General features: G+C 43.3%; 1 protein-coding gene across 2 annotated transcripts in view; it reads left to right on the forward strand.

The window, feature by feature from the left end:
• LOC144499681 (interleukin-1 receptor type 1-like) overlaps positions 1-19,970 on the forward strand; it is a 53,860-nt gene that overhangs the window by 1,743 nt on the left and 32,147 nt on the right. For both annotated transcript variants that reach the window (XM_078221949.1, XM_078221950.1), the window contains exon 2: positions 19,753-19,838. In XM_078221949.1, the coding sequence (XP_078078075.1) occupies positions 19,757-19,838 (82 nt within the window). In that variant the 5' untranslated portion in view covers positions 19,753-19,756. The remainder of the gene's footprint in view (positions 1-19,752; positions 19,839-19,970) is intronic.

The following is a 19,970-nucleotide window of genomic DNA, read 5'->3' on the forward strand; positions in this document are numbered from 1 at the left end:
GATAGCTCGAGTAATTAATTTCTGTCAGGGCCAGACAGAAGTCTGCCATAGTCCTCTGAAAAATACTTTAATTCTCCTGAGTTCCAGCTATTCTGAGGTAAGACTTTCATTTATTACCTGACTGTCGTTCCATGTTCACAATACTTCCAGGCTGAACTGTTGGTAGCTTTCTTTTGTTAAAAGACTGCAAATGCCACTGGAGATTTTTCCACCAGATTCAAATTAGGCAATCTTCCAGATTATATTCCCTCATGAAATCCAAATAGTGATTAAGGCCTGCCACATTCCACATGGCAAATGATGAATTTAGCTTTTTGCCTGCTCACAGTGCAGGCAATTTGGCTAACTTTTCTCAGTAAGTTGCAAATTGCATGCACCAGGTCCAAACTGCAACTAACTCTCTCAGCAAATAAAGTTTATTTATTAGTCACAACTAGGCTTACATTCACACTGCAATGAAGTTACTGTGAAAATCCTCTAGTCGCTACACTCCGGCGCCTGTTCGGGTACACTGAAGGAGAATTTAGCATGGCCAATGCACCTAACCTGCACATCTTTGGACTGTGGGAGAAAACCAGTGATGACCTGGGTTGAGATGATTGGACTCCAGCAACCACAACCATTTTCCGTGGTGCTTGATATGACTCCAACCACTGGAGATTTTTTTCCCTGATTACCATTGACTTCAGTTTTGCTACAGTTCCTCGATGCCACATTTGTTTAAATACAGCTTTGATGTTAAGGGTAGTCACTCTCGCCTTACCTTTTGAATTCAGCACGTTTGTCCATATTTGGACCAAGAGTGTAATGAGATCTGGAGTACAGCTGAGCAAGTTGTGGTTTGTAAATGTTGCTTGAAAGCACTATCAACGACATCGTTCATATCTTTTCTGATGAATGAGAATAGATTGATGGGGTGGTAATTGGCAGATTGGATTTTTTTCTCTTTTTTGTGGGCAGGACATTTTTCACATGTTGCCAATGTTGCAGCTGAACTGGAGAAGCTTGGTTAGGGGTGTGATATGTTCTGAAGTATCTGTCTTTAGTATTGCAGTAGGGCGCTGTTAGGGCCCATAGCCTTTGATGTATCCAGTGCTTTCAGCCATTTCTTAACGTTGCATGGAGAAGTGAATGAAATTGGCCGAGAACTTGGATCTATGAACGTGAGGACCTCAGGAGAAGGCAATATTCAACAATTCTGGCGGAAGAATATATTTTGCGTTGATGTGCTGGACTCCCCCATCATTTAGGATGGGAATATTTGCAGAGTGTCCTCTTGGTTAGTTGTTTTAATTGTCTGCCATCACTCATGATTGAATGTAGCATGACTCCAGAGCTTTGCCCTGATCTGTTGATTTTAGTATCACTTTGTTCTGTCTGTTGCATGCTACTTCTGTTTCGCACACATGTTAGTCCTGTGTTGTAGCTTCAACAGATTGGCACCTCCTTTTTATGTGCGTCTGGCACCTCGACTGCCATACTCACCTGCACACCTTTGAACCAGGTTTGATTTCCCCGAGCTTGATGAGAGAATGAGGAATAAGCCTGATTCTGAGCTAATGGATTATCGTGGAACAAAATTTTGTTGCCACTGATGGCCCAGGGTCCTTAATGGGTGCCCAGTTTTGAACTGCTAAATCTGTTCAGAATCTACCCAATTTAGCATAGTGGTAGTGCCACACAACATGATGGAGGGTATTCTCAGTGTAAAGTTGGAACTTCATCTGCAGAAGAACTGCGTGTCAGTTGTTCCTACAAATACTGTAAAAGAGTGATGCCTTTGCAAAGGATAGATTGGTGAGCATCAGGTTAAGTATAATTCTTCTCTTGGTTTTCTTTTCATTTGCCTCAGGCCTAGCCTGCCTAATTCTTCCTTCAAGACTTTGCTAGCTTGGTGAGTAGTGGTGCAACTGGGCCACTCTTGGTGATGTGCATTGAAGTCCCCCACCTCAGAAGATATTTTGTATTCTTTCTACTCTTAGTGCTGATTCCGAGTGGAATGCTTATATTTCTCTCCAGAGGAGCAGGATGTGCACAAGTCAGCTTATCCCTTAAGCGGCAACAATGTGAAGTTGTTGCTGCAGAATACAAGGCTATTTCCTTCCTGTTATCCTACAACCTTTTGTTTGCTGACTCCTAACAACAGTTAACATTCAAACACAGCAAAGTTCTGTTATAAAAGTAAATGGAATAATTAAAATAAAAGGATAATTTCCCTGATGGTGACACACATGATTATTCTTCAAGGTTGTAAAAAAAAAGTTGAATATGCTTTAATGAACTAAAAGCAATCTCATTGTTTTATGGAATTACTCTGAAGTGGAGTAGGGAAGCTCTTTTGTTGCGCAAGAGCTATTGAATGAATGGTATCTAATAACTGTTATTCTGTACACGTACCTTACTGTGGAATTAAGTAGGTTAATGATTCTATCCAACCCACATTCATAATTCCTTTTGGAAAGATCAATAAAATGAAAAAGGCTTCAGATCATAATGGCTTTCATACTTATTCCATTATTCCATTATCGTTCATGCAGATTTTAGACAATTAAGAATCAACTCCTATAAATGTGAGATACTTTTCAAGTGACTGATGTAATTGAATCCAACAAGATGTCTATGATGGGCCTAATTTCTGAAGGCAAAAGTAGCCATATTGATTCCATTCTGCACAATGAACTGATCAGAGTCCATTATATGATGAGGATGTTGGAATTAATTGCAGTGCCTGTAGATGAGGGAAGGCAAAATCTTCCCCATTTCTTGTTGCTATTTGTTAGCACATGAATCCCGATATCTAAATACAAATGTGGATAAGAACAGTATTGAGCTGCTCCATGGTAGAATGACGTAATAGCACTTGGTACATACAGGCCCCTTAGCTTGTTTGGCTAGATGGCTGATGTATGGTTCAGGATTATGCCGAAACCATGGTTTTGATTCCTGTTCCTGCTGAGAAGACTTGGGACTTAAACCTTCCTGTCATGCTGTTGAGTGCGGAAGGTAATGGCAAGCCATTCCAAACAAAAACCTGCCATGAAAACAGTTCGGGATGAAGCATCAGCAGACAATAAACCAAGGGATTGTGCTCGGGCAGAGCCTACATGACACGATAGGACTTGTATAGCTTGTGTGGCCAGTCAGTTGAGTGATTGGTGGGCTGCTGACGTGTGTGAAACTATCCTGGCATGAGCTAGCTCCAACAGAAGAAGGTGTGAGCAGGAAATTCCTTCACAATTGGCTGCTTAATTGATAACAGATGTTTACTGCCTTTTTTAAAATATCAATTTCTCTGAAGTATTGACATTTTTGGATTTGGCACATTTCATTTAAAAATTAATTATTATTTTTTATGTGCCAAACATAATTGTTTTGAGGATGCTGTTCAGGTGCCTGTGCTAACAGATGAATATCAGCTTGGAAAGCAAAATTGCCAGAGTTCCTACTTTTTGGTGTCTCTGCCATAAGTTATGTGGTGCTGCGGGTTTTACCACTTGGAAGGTTAGGAATCTGGGGCTGGAGACAAAAGCTGGAGACAGAACTTTGGAAGGAGAGTTAATGAAGAAACTGGAGGGAAGAAACTTCTTTTCTGGAGGGAAGAAACTGGTTTTGGCACTTTTGGGAGTACAGGAAGAGGAAGCTGGGATTGACACATTTCAGGGTGGGAGAAGCGGATTGCACCGTTTGAGGGAAAGAAGAAGTGTTGAGTAAGGAATGAAAGAGAAGTGTTAGCTTGAACTTGAGGGTTGGTTGTAAGGGAATAGGTACGAAGGTTAGGTAGAGGTACTAGCCAGTATTTTTTGTACTCGCTTGGGCAAGGCTCGTAAAATCCTACCCAAGGCCAACGGAGAATTCCGTTCTGCGAGCTGCACCCGCCCCAATTCTGGGGCAGACGTGGCAGTAAAATTTCGGCCACTGTCTCTGCATAAAATGATGTGGAGATGCCGGTGTTGGACTGGGGTAAACACGGTAAGAGTTTTAACAACACCAGGTTAAAGTCCAACAGGTTTATTTGGTAGCAAATGCCATTAGCTTTCGGAGCGCTGCTCCTTCGTCAGATGGAGTGGATATCCACTCCATCTTTTGTAAGCGCAGACTTTTTGGTCTTCTAAAAATTCAAATGTCACTTTATTTTCTCTTTCCTCAATTGTGGAGTATAAATCTATTTCACACGAGCTCTGGACTCTAGGGCAGTTCCACACGTCTTCATCCCACAATTCGGAACCATCCCTTCAACTATTAGGGCCTAAGCTGTAGAATTCTCTCCCAGCTCGACCTTTCACTCCTCAATTCTTGTTTCTTTGACCGTGCTTTTAATCATCTAACTCATTTATCCTTTCTTGGCTCAGTCAATTGTCCTATTGCACATGTGTGAAGTGCCTTGAGATGCTCTATTAAAGACTAATTGTAAATGAAAATTATTTCAGAGTCTGCAGCTTGAAGAAGTTCATCAGCTTAATTTTCGAGGTTGGCATTTATGCAGTAGTCCTCTTTCTCTCCTCCACTTTTAGAATGAATTGCTAACTGTTTAATATAATCATGGAATAAACAGATTTCTTTGGATTTGATTCTATCCATTCGGGCTTTGTCACAATCACAACTGTCACATCAATGGTGAGGGATTTGGAAAATTATTCAGTTGTCACCCTTCTATACCCTTTCTTTAAATTTTGATATTTGATTCAATCAATCACTGTGAGGTCTGCTCCGCTGAAAGTAAATATTGAATTTCTTATACTTAATGATACCTGTATGTAACAGATTGTGGGAATATGGTATAATATACTGTTTCTATGGTACTTATTTGCCACTTCCCCAAACTCCTAGCTACCATTGATTTCATTTCCTCTTTTGGAGTCACTTGATTACCCTTAGAGATTATTTTTTATGATCTGCTGCAGATATTCATTATTCTCCAGACTGAGTGGGAACAGGGATATTCATAATTTTTTTAGACAAGATGGGCTATTTTTACTGCCATTAGTTAGCGGGGGTAAAAATGGAGAGAGCGGCTCTCTGACGATCATCCTCTGGTCGGGGGGGCGGTTCTGCCGCCACTCTGCGGGCGATCCCTCCTCCCCACCGGAGGAATGAATCCCTCCTACCAGAGTGGATGTGCAGTCATGCCATCCCACAAAACCTTGAGGATGAAGTGATTCCTCGCTAAGAAGATGAATCAGAACCGGCTGATTCCACAGTGGATCCACATGAAAACCGGCAACAAGATCAGTACAAGTCCAAGAGGAGACACTGGAGAAGGACCAAGCTGGGCCTGTAAAGGGATACACCATCACGGGTACACTACCAGCCACAGCCATCTCTCCCGCTCTCTTGCCCCTGCAGGGAAGAGTAATCTGTGGCTGGTAGTGTACTAGTGATGGTGTATCCCTTTACAGGCCCAGCTTGGTCCTTCTCCAGTGTCTCCTTGGACTTGTACTGATCTTGTAGCTGGTTTTCATGCGGATCCACTGTGGAATCGGCCGGTTCTGCTTCATCTTGGATGCGGAACGGACCAGAAGACGGTAAAGTGGGATTTGGCGGTAGGGTTGGACCCGCGGTCCATTAAGTAGATTTTAAATGCATGCAAATGCATTTCATTCGTCGGGCCGCCCGATTCGGGCGTGGGCCGGACCCGTGCCCAAATTGGGTGTCGGTAAAGCTGCGATCTGCTCTGAATCGGGTGCAGATCGCAGTATAGGCCCGGCGCCCAACTTTACCGCGATTTGGTAAAATCAGGCCCAATGTGGCTTTTTTACTCCTATCATAGACATCTCCATGATTGTATGAAAATAATGTAGTCTAATATTCCATTGTAATTTAAAATTACTTGCGTTGGAGTGAAAACAATGAATCCCTAAATTATTTTCACCTTTATCTGCTTTCCGTCCTGCCCACCACCCCCACAACATGCCAATTTATCATATTTCTCCTCCCTCTGATTTGCTTCTGTTTTTTTCCACTCCCATTACAAAGTTGTTCCAACTTCTGCATATTCCAGGGTATGTAACCCTGAACCTTTGTTCATTTATCATGTCATTTTCATGGTAATAACTTGTATGCTCCCTGAAGTATCGAATGATTTATGCTGATATTTGCATTGAACATAAAAACAGACAAACTGAAATGGAAATTTACCATTCGGTCCCTCCAATGGCCTTTCAAGTTCTACATTGCCATCTACCCTGAACCTTTGACCTCCCTTGCCTAACAAGAATCTATCTGCTTTAAAAACATTCAGTGACCCCGCCTCCAATGCCTCCTAAGGCAGAGTTCCAAAGTTGCACAACCTTCAAGAGAAAAACATTCTCATCTGTCCTAAAAGGGCGATCCCTAATTTTAAAACAATGCCTCCTAGTTCTGGACTCACCCACAAAGGAAAACACCGTTCCAAAGTTTAGTCTTAATGTTACTTTTGATCTGATTTTTAACTGCCTTGAACAAAATTAAATAATCGTAATAATGCATTGACGCGTCAAAAGAAAAAATCCATTAGCAAGGTAGAGATCATGACGAAAGAAATTTTAAAACAAGAATGTTGAGGTTTGATCCATTTTTGACTTGTCAGAAAATGCTGCTGTGTGGTTTTTTCCAAACTGGCATGCATATCGGACACAATTCTTTATCAATTTGATGTCCCATGTACTGCAAGTATTGCACACTCCTCACAATTAATATTTTTTGTTCTATTCTATAGTACGAAGTGACAATCTGACATAATTATACCCATAGAATCATACCTTACAGATAATGTGCCAGACACCTCCATCGCTGGGTATGCCCTGTCCCACCAGCACGACAGACCCAGCAGAGGTGGTGACCCAGTTGTATACAGTATGGAGGGAGTTGGACTGGGCGTCTTCAACATCAACTTAGACTCAATAAGGCTCTCATAGCACCAGGTCAAACGCCTGAGTAAGGAAACTTCCTGCTGATTACCACGTACTGTCCCCCCTCAGCTGATGAATCAGTACTCCTCCATGTGGAACACAACTTCAAGGAAGCACTGAGGGTGGCAAAGGCGCAGAATGTACTGTGGATGGGGGACTTTGATGCCCATCACCAAGAGTGGCTCAGTAGCACCACAGAGGGCCAAGCTGCAGGATTTCCTCAGGGTAGGGGCTCAGATCTAACTATCTTCAGCTGCACTATCAATGACCTTCCTTCCATCATAGGATCAGAAGTAGGGATGTTTGCTAATGGTCAGCAGCATCCACAATTCCTCCGACACTGAAGCAGTCCATGTCCAAATGCAGCAAACCCTGGGCAATAATCCAGGCTTGAACTGACAAGTGGCAAGTAACACAAGTATCAGGAAATGACCACCTCCAGCAAGAGAGAATCTAAGCATTGCCCTATGACATTCAATGGCATTACCATTGCTGAACGCTCACGATCAATATCCTGGGAATTGTCATTGTCCAGAAACTGGACTGGGCTAGCCATATAAATACTGTGACTACAAGAGGAGGTCAGAGGCCAGGAATCCTGCACGAGTAACTCCCCTCCTAACTGCTCAAAGCCTGTCCACCATCTACAAGGCACAAGTCAGGAGTATGATTTGAATACTTTCTCTTTGCCTAGATGAGTGCAGCCAGAACAACACTCGAGAAACTTGACACCATCCAGGACAAAGCAACTTGTTTAATTGGCATCTTGTCCACAAACATTTGGTTCCTGCACCACTGACTCACAGTAGCAGCAGTTTGTATTGTCTACAAGATCTACTGCAGGAACTCACTGAGGCTCCTTAAGTATGTTCCAAACCCATGAATGTTACCATCTAAAAGGACGAGATCAGCAGACGCATGGGAACACGGTGGCACAGTGGTTAGCACTGCTGCCTCACTGCTGCGCCAGGGATCCGGGTTCAATTCCGGCCTCGGGTCACTGTCTGTGGGCCTGATTTTACCATTGAGTCTAAGTGCCGAATCTGGGCATCAAATAGATCCGTGCCTGGAATCCTCATTCCAGCGCGCCCATACGCGTTTTGCCGGCTCTGGTCTGATTCGCGCTGTGGGCGGGGCTTAGCGCTGGCTGACGGATCGGAGCTCTGAACTGCGCATGTGCAGTTCGAAAAAAAAATCTGACAGACGCGCCCAGGCGCGAAAGAAAAAGAAAAGAAGAGAGCGGCTCTCTGACGATCATCCTCTGGTTGGGGGGGGGTGGTCCGCCGCCACTCTGTGGGCGATCCCTCCTCCCCACCGGAGGAACGAATCCCTCCTGCCGGAGTGGACATGCGGCCATATCATCCCACAAAACCTTCAGGATGAAGCGATTCCTCACCAAGAAGATGAAGCAGAACCGGCCGATTCCACAGTGGATCCGCATGAAAACCGGCTACAAGATCAGTACAAATCCAAGAGGAGACACTGGAGAAGGACCAAGCTGGGCCTGTAAAGGGATACACCATCACTGGTACACTACCAGCCACACATTACTCTTCCCTGCAGGGGCAAGGGAGCGGGAGAGATGGCTGTGGCTGGTAGTGTACCGGTGATGGTGTATCCCTTTACAGGCCCAGCTTGATCCTTCTCCAGTGTCTCCTCTTGGACTTGTACTGATCTTGTTGCCGGTTTTCATGCGGATCCACTGTGGAATCGGCCGGTTCTGCTTCATCTTCTTAGCGAGGAATCGCTTAATCCTGAAGGGTTTTGTGGGATGGCATGGCCACACATCCACTCCGGGAGGAGGGATCGGCCGCAGAGTGGCAGCCACCTGTCCTCCCCTCTCTTTCTTTCCCCCCCGCCCCCCCCAAGAGGATGACCTGGGTCAGAGAGCCGTTGCAGTCTCTGACTCCGCTCTTCAGAAGCTGCAGCGACGACTTCAGACTTTTATTTTGCAGGTCGCTTACAGCACGGATGCGGAACGGGCCAGAAGACGGTAAAGTGGGATTTGGCGGTAGAGTTGGGCGCGCGGTTCTTTAAGTCGATTTAAATACATACAAATACACTTAAATCGTCGGGCCGCCCGATTCGGGTGCGGGCCGGACCTGCGCCCGAATCGGGTGTTGGTAAAGCCGCGATCTGCTCGGAATCGGGTGCAGATCACGGTATCGGCCCGACGCCCAACTTTACCGCGATTTTGCACCCGAAAACGGGCGCAAAGTTTTGGTAAAATCAGGCCCTATGTTTGCACATTCTCCCCATATCTGTGTGGGTATTCTCTCTGGGTGCTCCAGTTTCCTCCCACAGTCCAAAGACGTGCGGGTTAGGTTGATTGGCCATGCTAAATTGATCCTCGTGTCCGGAGGATTAGCAGGGTAAATATGTAGGGTGACATGAATACGGCCTGGGTGGGATTGTGATTGGTGCAGACACGATGGGCCAAATGGCCTCCTCCTGCACTGTAGGAATTTTATGATTCTACTAGAACCTGCATGTTCTCCTCCAAGACTCACCAACTTGATATGGACATGTATTGCCCGCCTTTCCTTCACTGTTGCTGGTTCAAAATGCTGGAACTCCCTCCCTAACAGCACTGTGGATGTACCTACACCACAGGGACTGCAGTGGTTTAAGAACACAGCTCACCACCATCTCAGGAGCAGTTTGAGATGGGAAATAAATACTGGCCTAGCCAGCAATGCCCAGACCCAAAGAATGAATAAAAAATTGTGGTCCCCCAAATTGAAGTTTTAGCGAAAGCTGTGAGTGGCGCTCGCTCTCGCTTTCAGGGGTACTCTGGCAGTTTTGAATTTCAGTGATGTAAATGTAACAGCCTTGTTCAAAAAGGGAGGAAGACAAAAAAATAGGTATCCATTGGCCAGTTAGCTTAACATCTGTCATTGGGAAAATGCTAGAGTCAGCATGGCTTCATGAAGGGGAAACCATGTCAGACAAATTTATTAGAATTCTTTGAGGTGGTGAGGTAGTAACGGGCAGAAAAGTAAAAGTTGATGTAATATACTTCGGTTTTCAAAAATCATTCATTAAGGTACTCCAAAAAAGGCTACTTAATAAGATAAGAGCCCATGGTATTGGGGGTAGTATATAATCATGGACAAAGGATTGGCTAACTGATAGAAGAGGGAATTGGGATAAAACGGGCATTTTCAGAATGGCATCAAGTAACTAGTGGCGTGCCACAGGGATGAGTGAAATTATTTACAATATATATTAATGACTTGCAAAAGGGAAGCGAATGTATTATTGCCAAATTTGCAGATGACACAAAAATAGGTGAGAGAGCAAGTGGTGAAGATGATGCCAAGAGTTTACAGAGGGATATAGACAGGTTAAGTGAGTGGGCAAGAACTTGGCAGATGGAATATAATGTAGGAAAATGTGAAGTTATGTACATTGATAGGATGAATAAAGGGCTGAATATTATTTAAATAGAGAAAGACTGCAGGAAGCCGCAGCATTTGGGGGATTCTCGAGCATAAATCACAGAAAGCTAACATGCAAGTTCAACAGGAAATAGGGAAGGCAAGTGGAATGTTGGCCTTTATTTCAAAGGGAATGGAGTATAAAAATAGGGAAGTCTTGCTAAAAATATACAAAGCACGAGTTAGATCACATCTGAAAACTATGAACAGTTTTGGTCCAATTATCTAAGGAAAGGTATGATGGTTTTGGAAGCGGTCCAGAGAAGGTGACGATTTTGATCCTGGGCATGGAGGGAATTTCTTATGAGGAGAGATTGAGTTGGTTGGTCCTGTACTCATTGAAATTTAGAAGAGTGAGAGGCAACCTTTTTGAGACATTTGATTGTCAGGGGGGCTTGACGGGGTAGATGCTGAGAAGTTGTTTCCCCTTGTGGGAGTGGACATAATCCAGAGGACATAATCTGAGAGTAAGGGGTCAAGTATTTACGCGAGAGATGAAGAGGAATTTCTTCCCTCAGTGGGTAGTGAGTCTGTGAATTCTTTACCACAGAGGCTGGGTAAGTGTGCTCAAGGCTGAGATGGACAGATTTTTAATCAGTAAGGGAAGCAAGGGTTATTGGGATAAAGCAGGAAAGTGAAGCTGAAGATTATCAAATTAGTCATAACCTCATTGAATGGCAGAGTGGACTGGATGGGCTGAATGGGCCCTATGTCTATTCCTACATTTTATTGTCTTATCACTAAGAGTTCACATGAGATGGCACATTACCAACCCAGGGCATGAGTACATTGGACCTGCTGGGAACTTTGAAAACATTTTCTAAATGTTTCTAATTTTGGCATTGGGCTGACACTTCTCCCTGAAAGAAAAATATGTGTTCCTCTGTCTCTGGATCAGAGATCTGCATTGCATGTGCAGATCTACCTCTTGCTGACTTTTCGGAAAGTACAGCTGGTAGTATAATTCACTTCTCCTGGTTGGGCATCACTTAATTTGGACGGCAGAGTTGGAACCAGTTAACTTAAGCACAGTGTTTAGTGCTGAGGTATAATGATCATAACCTCCAATATAACCAGGATGTTTGATTAAACAGAAAGCAGTACAAATGCAAGTACAGATTTTTGAGTAAGTATAGTGAAGTGCCTTTTTAGTTTGAGGTGTGTTTTCTTTCTGTGAAGTGTGGCAGTGTTTTCTCAGTATGTTAAGTGATAACTCATTAGTAGTCAATCATTTATTTTCAAAATAGTATTGTGCTATCCTAACTTGGGTTTACTTTGTGCTAAATTTTTCATATTAGTTGAAAGTTAAAATTAATGTCTCAGTGCAAGACAGGAATTGTTTGGCATGCACGATTACTTTTTTCCACAGGATATGGCTGTGCAGCTGTCTTGGTCTTGCCAAATGATACATTTAAACAAGAATTGCAAACGTCTATCTGATTTTTTTTTCCTGTATTCCTAGGAAAGCAGTGAATACTATAGATTCCTTCAACTCAGTATTAAATGCATTTATCTTCCTAAAATCATTTTGATTTGATTTATTATTGTCATGTGTATTGGGATGCTGTGAAAAGTATTGTTTCTTGCGCGCTATACAGACAAAATGTACCATTCAGAGAGTACATAGAGGAGAATGAAAGGAGAGGGTGCAGAATATAGTGTTACAGTTATAGCTAGGGTGTGGAGAAAGGTCAACTTAATATCAGGTATGTTCATTCAAAACTCTGGTGGCAGCAGGGAAGAAGCTGTTCTTTAGTCGGTTGGTACTTGATCTCAGACTTTGAGAGAATGTCCGGGGTGTGTGGGGTCCTTGATTATGCTGGCTGCTTTTCTGAGGCAGCGGCAAGTGTAGGCAGAGTCAATGGATGGGAGGCTGGTTTGCGTGGACTGGGCTACGTTCATGAGCCTTTTTTGTAGTTTCTTGCGGTCTTGGTCAGAACAGGAGCCATACCAAAGGATGCTTTCAATGGTGCATCTGTAAAATTGGTGAGAGTCACAGCAGACATTTGTCACAATCCAGTTTTAATATCCATAATTTGAAAGTTGTTTCACTTGTGAAGCCCCTGGGAAGTCCCAGTGAGTTATGCGAATGTTAAATGTTATGGTCTGGTTAGGAACTATTCACATTTAAATAGAAATCTGAATACCTTATTTAACCAATCTGATTATACTGTAAAATTTCACTTAATTAAACAAAGAAAACAATCAATATTAAAAAAAAAAATGGTTTGTAATGACGTATGTTATGTACTCAAGTTTGTTTATTTTCCCCCAAGTATTCTTTTATAAGACACACCAATTTTAAAAGCTATTTACTTCAATAGGGACCACCAATGCTCTGGAAACAATCTTTAATTCTCTTCAGCTCTAGCTATTCTCAAAGTTAATACATAAATTCATCATTTCTTTACTGTCAATGCCTCAGTTATTCTGGTTATTTTTCAATGTTTCCAAGCTAATCTGCTTGCTGTTAGTTCTTTGGCACACGACTCTATAGCGACCATGGTCGAATATCCCAATAATTTCAAACTAGGCAATCTTAAAGTTTGAAGTTTATTTATTAATGTCACAAGTTACATTAACACTGCAATGAAGTTACTCTGAATATCCCTTAGTCGCCATACTCCGGCGCCTGTTCGGGTACACTGAGGCCGAATTTAGCATGGCTAATGCACCTAACCAGTTTGTCTTCAGTCTGTGGGAGGAACCCCATGTAGACACGAGGAGAACGCACAGATGAGGACCCAAGCCGGGAATTGAATCTGGGTCCCTGGCTCTGTGAGGCAGCGGTCCTAACCACTGTGCCACCATGCCACCCCATTACAGTGTCCAATTTTGAACTGAGGTTAACCCTCATTCGTATTCTCGACGGTGCATGATAAAGTTAGGTTTTTTTCTCTGCTTAAAGTTTTAAGTTTATTTATTAGTGTCACAAGACAAGGAGGCTAATATTAACACTGCAATGGAGCTACTGTGGAAATCCCATAGTTGTCACACTCCGGCACCTGTTCGGGTACTTGGGGAGAATTCAGCATGGCTAATGCACCTGCCCAGCACATCTTTCGGACTGTGGAAGGAAACCGGAGCACTCGGAGAAAACTCATGCAAGCCACAGGGATAACGTGCAGACTCCACACAGACAGTGACCTAACAGCGCACCTCTAGCTAACTGTTATTTGCGTTGCCTTTCTTCTCGGTGATCTGCAAACCACACAAGGTCCAAACTGCGACTAATTGCCTCAGTAACCACCCAGATAAATTGAAACTGGAGCAACTTACCTTAGCTCCACTCGTCTCCATGACAACATAGCCTTCTCTGAGTGGTCCTTGTGTGAACCTTTAGATTATTTATCCCTCATTTACAATTTTTCGTTTTTGGGGAAATGGGGTATAATCTTTCTGGGTTTACTGAATTGTTTTTAAACTAGCTCTAATTCCCAAAACTAATCAATCTCTCTGGAATCCCTTGTTCTTCAAGCATTGCCAACATCACATTTCCATACCATTAGCTAAGTAGATCCCCCTGCTGTTTTAAGGTTTTACCTTCCCAGCTGTTAACCTCTGAAATCAACATGGTCCCAACCTTTTGTAGGCCATAGACACCAGGCTTGCTTTAATTGTATTTATTCAGTTTTTCTACAGTTAATTTTTAGTTTTATGGAATTAAGGTTAAAACATATTATGCTAAGTTATGCTAAAGCACATAAAACACACAAACCAAAACTAAATATTTGCAGCAGCGTGTGTTTAGAAAAAAATTCTTATATGCATGAATATGGAAGAAAGTAGAAACTTTTATAATAAGTATAAATATGGCAGGTGGATTAATTTGCTCTAGCTGGGTGAGATCCCAGCAAAATTATAGTTGGGTCAAAACCACAACTTTAAGCTTGTGCAGTATTCCATGGCAATTGCATGGCATAGCAATATCATTTATCATGTATAGGTGCTTTTGGTAAAGCAGTTTCATAGAACATAGAACATAGAACATTACAGCGCAGAACAGGCCCTTCGGCCCACGATGTTGCACCGACCAGTTTAAAAAAAAAAAAAAAAACTGTGCCCTCCAACCTAAACCAATTTCTTTTCGTCCATGAACCTATCTACGGATCTCTTAAACGCCCCCAAACTAGGCGCATTTACTACTGATGCTGGCAGGGCATTCCAATCCCTCACCACCCTCTGGGTAAAGAACCTACCCCTGACATCGGTTCTATAACTACCCCCCCTCAATTTAAAGCCATGCCCCCTCGTGCTGGATTTCTCCATCAGAGGAAAAAGGCTATCACTATCCACCCTATCTAAACCTCTAATCATCTTATATGTTTCAATAAGATCCCCTCTTAGCCGCCGCCTTTCCAGCGAAAACAATCCCAAATCCCTCAGCCTCTCCTCATAGGATCTCCCCTCCATACCAGGCAACATCCTGGTAAACCTCCTCTGCACCCTCTCCAAAGCCTCCACATCCTTCCTGTAATGTGGGGACCAGAACTGCACACAGTACTCCAAGTGCGGCCGCACCAGAGTTGTGTACAGTTGCAACATAACGCTACGACTCCTAAATTCAATCCCCCTACCAATAAACGCCAAGACACCATATGCCTTCTTAACAACCTTATCTACTTGATTCCCAACTTTCAGGGATCTATGCACACATATACCTAGATCCCTCTGCTCCTCCACACTATTCAAAGTCCTCCCGTTAGCCCTATACTCAACACATCTGTTATTCCTACCAAAGTGAATTACCTCACACTTCTCCGCATTAAACTCCATCCGCCACCTCTCGGCCCAACTTTGCAACCTGTCTAAGTCTTCCTGCAAACTACGACACCCTTCCTCACTGTCTACCACACCACCGACTTTGGTGTCATCAGCAAATTTGCTAATCCACCCAACTATACCCTCATCCAGATCATTAATAAATATTACAAACAGCAGTGGCCCCAAAACAGATCCCTGAGGTACACCACTTGTAACCGCACTCCATGATGAATATTTACTATCAACCACCACCCTCTGTTTCCTATCCGCTAGCCAATTCCTGATCCAATTTCCTAGATCACCCCCAATCCCATACATCTGCATTTTCTGCAGAAGCCTACCATGGTGAACCTTATCAAACGCCTTACTAAAATCCATATATACCACGTCCACTGCCCTGCCCCCATCCACCTCCTTGGTCACTTTCTCAAAAAACTCAATAAGGTTAGTAAGGCACGACCTACCTGCCACAAAACCATGCTGACTATCACCTATCAATTCATTACTCTCCAAATAACTATAAATCCTATCCCTTATAATTTTTTCCAACATCTTGCCGACAACAGAAGTGAGACTCACCGGTCTATAATTCCCGGGGAAGTCTCTGTTCCCCTTCTTAAACAATGGGACAACATTCGCTAACCTCCAATCTTCTGGTACTATACCAGAGGCCAACGACGACCTGAAGATCAGAGCCAGAGGCTCTGCAATCACTTCTCTTGCCTCCCAGAGAATCCTTGGATAAATCCCATCCGGACCAGGGGATTTATCTATTTTCAGACCCTCCAGAATATCCTGCACATCCTCCTTATCAACTGTAATACTGTCTATTCTACTCCCTTGCAACCCAGTGTCCTCCTCAGCTATATTCATGTCCCCTTGCGTGAACACCGAAGAGAAATATTGGTTCAATGCTTCACCAATCTCCTCCGGTTCCACACATAACTTCCCTCAGCCATCTATAACTGGCCCTAAACTTGCCCTAACCAACCTTCTGTTCTTGACATACCTATAGAACGCCTTAGGATTCTCTTTAACCCTATCCGCCAAAGTCTTCTCATGTCCCCTTTTAGCCCTTCTAAGCTCGCTCTTCAACTCCCTCTTAGCCAATCTAAAGCTTTCTAGTGCACTACCCGAGTGCTCACGTCTCATCCGAACATAAGCCTCCTTTTTCTTTTTAACCAACAAAGAAACTTTTTTGGTGCACCACGGTTCCCTAGCCCTACCAATTCCTCCTTGCCTGACAGGGACATACCTATCACAGACTCGCAGTAGCTGCTCCTTGAAAAAACTCCACATGTCGGACGTTCCCAGTCCCTGTAATCTCCTAGTCCAACCTATGTTTCCTAATTCTCTCCTAATAGCCTCATAATTACCCTTCCCCCAGCTAAAACCACTGGCCCGAGGTTCATGCCTATCCCTTTCCATCACTAAGGTGAACGTAACCGAATTGTGGTCACTATCACCAAAATGCACACCAACTTCCAAGTCTAGCACCTGGTCTGGCTCATTTCCCAGCACCAGATCCAATATAGCCTCACCTCTAGTTGGCCTGTCTACATACTGAGTCAAAAAACCTTCCTGCACGCTTTGAACAAAAACTGACCCCTCTAACGAGCTAGAGCTATAACAATTCCAGTCAATATTAGTCAAGTTAAAATCCCCCATAACAATTGCCCTATTACTATCACTCCTAAGCAGGATTGACTCCGCAATCCTTTCCTCAACCTCTCTAGAACTTTTAGGAGGTCTATAAAAGACTCCCAACAGGGTGACCTCTCCTCTCCTATTTCTAATCTCCGCCCATACTACCTCAACAGATAAGTCCTCATCAAACCTCCTCTCTGACACTGTGATACAATCTCTGACCAATAATGCTACCCCTCCCCCTCTTCTACCTCCTTCCCTACTTCGACTAAAACATTTGAACCCCGGGACCTGCAGCATCCATTCCTGCCCCTGCTCTATCCATGTCTCTGAAATAGCCACAACATCGAAGTCCCAGGTACTGATCCACGCTGCAAGTTCACCCACTTTATTGCGAATACTCCTGGCATTGAAGTATACACATTTCAAACCCTGCTCCACCCCACCTCTGCAATGCCGTGCATTGCAGTCCCCATCCATGCATCCCTCACTTTCAGCCCCACTACTCAGGATCCCTCCCCCCCCCCGAATCAGTTTAAACCTCCCTGCATGGCCTTAGCAAATTTACCCCCCAGGATATTGGTCCCCTTCTGATTAAGGTGTAGACCATCCTTCTCATAGAGGTCACACCTTCCCCAGTACGAGCCCCAATTGCTTAAGTACCTGAACCCCTCCCTCCTGCACCATCCCCTCAGCCATGAATTCAAACCTTCCCTCTCCCTATTCCTCTCTAAACTATCCCGTGGTACAGGCAAGAGTCCAGAGATAACCACTCTGTCAGTCTTGGCCTTTAGTTTCCACCCCAACTCCATAAATCCCTGCCTAATATCCCCTTCCCCTATCCTCCCTATGTCGTGTGTCCCCACATGTACAATAACTTGTGGTTTATCTCCCTCCCCCCTAAGAGTCCTGAATACCCTGTCAGACACATCCCGGACCCCAGCCCCTGGTAGGCAACACACCAACCCTGAGTCCCTACCTTTAGTTCCGACCCTCCTATCTGTCCCCTTAATTGTGGAGTCCCCAATCACAAGGCCCAGTCTTTTACAGCCCCTAACCACCTGAGCTTTCTCACTCGGCTCACCCCCAGTTGCTTCTTTTGGAATACTCGGGAATTTGGATATAGAAAAATGTTATGAGTGTGTTTATATACATACATGATGTGTTATGCTGTGGGAAATAGTGAGAGTTCTTTTCCCCTCCCCCAATTTCCTGCTGTGAAGGCTGTGACTTATGTTGAAATGTGATTCCTTTTGCTGGCTTGCTCAACTGTCCTTGTTTCATGAAAGCCCAGGAAGAGTGGGTGTATCAGTTCGGGTCTGATCTTGTTCCTTTATATTTGTTCAAATGCATTCGAGATAGAAAATTTGGCTGATTTGTTATTCAGTTCACCACCTTCCAGCTGCCACATTTCCATCTAGTCAATGACGATTAAACATTTCTAAAGAGTATAGCCTTTTTGAACAAATGATTAAGTTGTTAAGTCGGGACTCAAATCGATGATCTGGGCATTGATAGGGCATGTTTTGAGAACTGATATTTTTTCCTTGAATTTCTGTGAAAACTCTTGCATCTGTGTTGTTCGTCGGGCACTTTTGCATCTCACTGAGCTCAGTAAAGGACCCCCAAGCCTGCCCCTTCTGTACCCACTTCTATAATTTTCCCAGCTATTCAACCAGGAGAGGTTTTTGCAGAGGTTCACAGAGCTGGAGAAATGAAATGAAAAAGAGCTTTTAATAGCTCAGCTGAGATTCTGACTGTACCTGATCTAACTGCATGACTTAGTGCTCCATCAACACCTCACATCACTAAACTCAATATCAATGTTATGCACATATCTCTGCACATTAGATAATTGTAGGGCATAACTCTGGTCAGGAACGTACCTCAGTGGGCTAGCAAATTCTTAAAAATTGTACTTTGAAAATACACTCGAGGCTAAATCAATAACCTGGTGTGTAATGTATTATTGTGTTGACCAATACTTGTTTCTCCACTCTTAACTGTATCACTGACAAACATTTGAGAGGTTGTTGAAAAATAATTTCATAAGCTTCTTACTCCTTGTGTCATTTTGATGATGTCACCCTCTTTCCACATGTGCACAGTTTGTGAGATTTTCCAGTAGTGTTGCAAGTTAGTGTTATCACTTTTAAAAAGTTGAGGGAAAGAAAATTGACATTACCAGAACAAAACCAAAGGATGCTGGAGCATGCTAATTGCTTTCAATTAATTTTTAATCGGCACCGCAGGTGAGAGACTCATTCCCAATACGATATCTTGTGCAAGTAGTTGGGATTTTCATTCTGGAAATTGAGTAAGGGAGATTTATTTCGAATAAATTAACAAAAACATCTCATTTATGGATTCCAAATTAAAATATTTAAGTTTAAAGTTTATTTATTAGTGTCACAAGTAGGCTTACATTAACACTGCAATGAAGTTACTGTGAAAATTCCCTAGTCGCCACACTCCGGCGTCTCTTCAGGTACATTGAAGGAGAATTTAGTATGGCCAGCGCACCTAACCACATCTTTCAGACTGTGGGAGGAAACCGGAGCACCCGGAAGAAACCCACGCAGACACGGGGAGAACTCCGCGCAGACAGTGACCAAGCCGGGAATCGAACCCGGGTCCCTGGCTCTATGAGACAGCAGTGCTAACCGCTAGTATATACATGCAAGGAAACAATTTTTGATATTTGTGCTAATTTGTCTATCTAAGGAAGAAAACCCTGATTTTAAAAAAATCACCACAAATATGAAAGGTAATGACTGCATCGGCTAATAAAAAAAGTTTGTGAGAATGAAAAAGCAGACCCTGAATACCAAATAGTAACCCTTGAAAATCAAAATGTAGCCCTCAAGAAAATCTCTGAGTCCTTGAAAGCTAAGTATTTTGACACCTTGATGGAATGTCGTCGTTTTGGGAGCTGTGATGAGTTGCTGGAGTTTGAGTGATATCAGTGATTTTTAAAAATTCATGCATGTTTCTATTCTTTTTGTTAATTACAGGAAAATGGCTGCTTCAGTTTCTGTCACCCTCTTTGGATTATTTACATTGGTGTCAGCCTTGCCTCAACATTTTGGTCCCACTCAAGGTAGGTGCAATGATATTGTAAGAAATGTTGTATTGCGTGATTATACTTTTTCTACCTTCATGACTCAAGAAAATAACCACAGAAAAATCTAGGTCGAAACTTTCCTATCACTCAAAAATGGCTGTGGGTGGG

Source organism: Mustelus asterias, chromosome 10 (assembly GCF_964213995.1).
Source record: "Mustelus asterias chromosome 10, sMusAst1.hap1.1, whole genome shotgun sequence".
Taxonomy (NCBI): domain Eukaryota; kingdom Metazoa; phylum Chordata; class Chondrichthyes; order Carcharhiniformes; family Triakidae; genus Mustelus; species Mustelus asterias.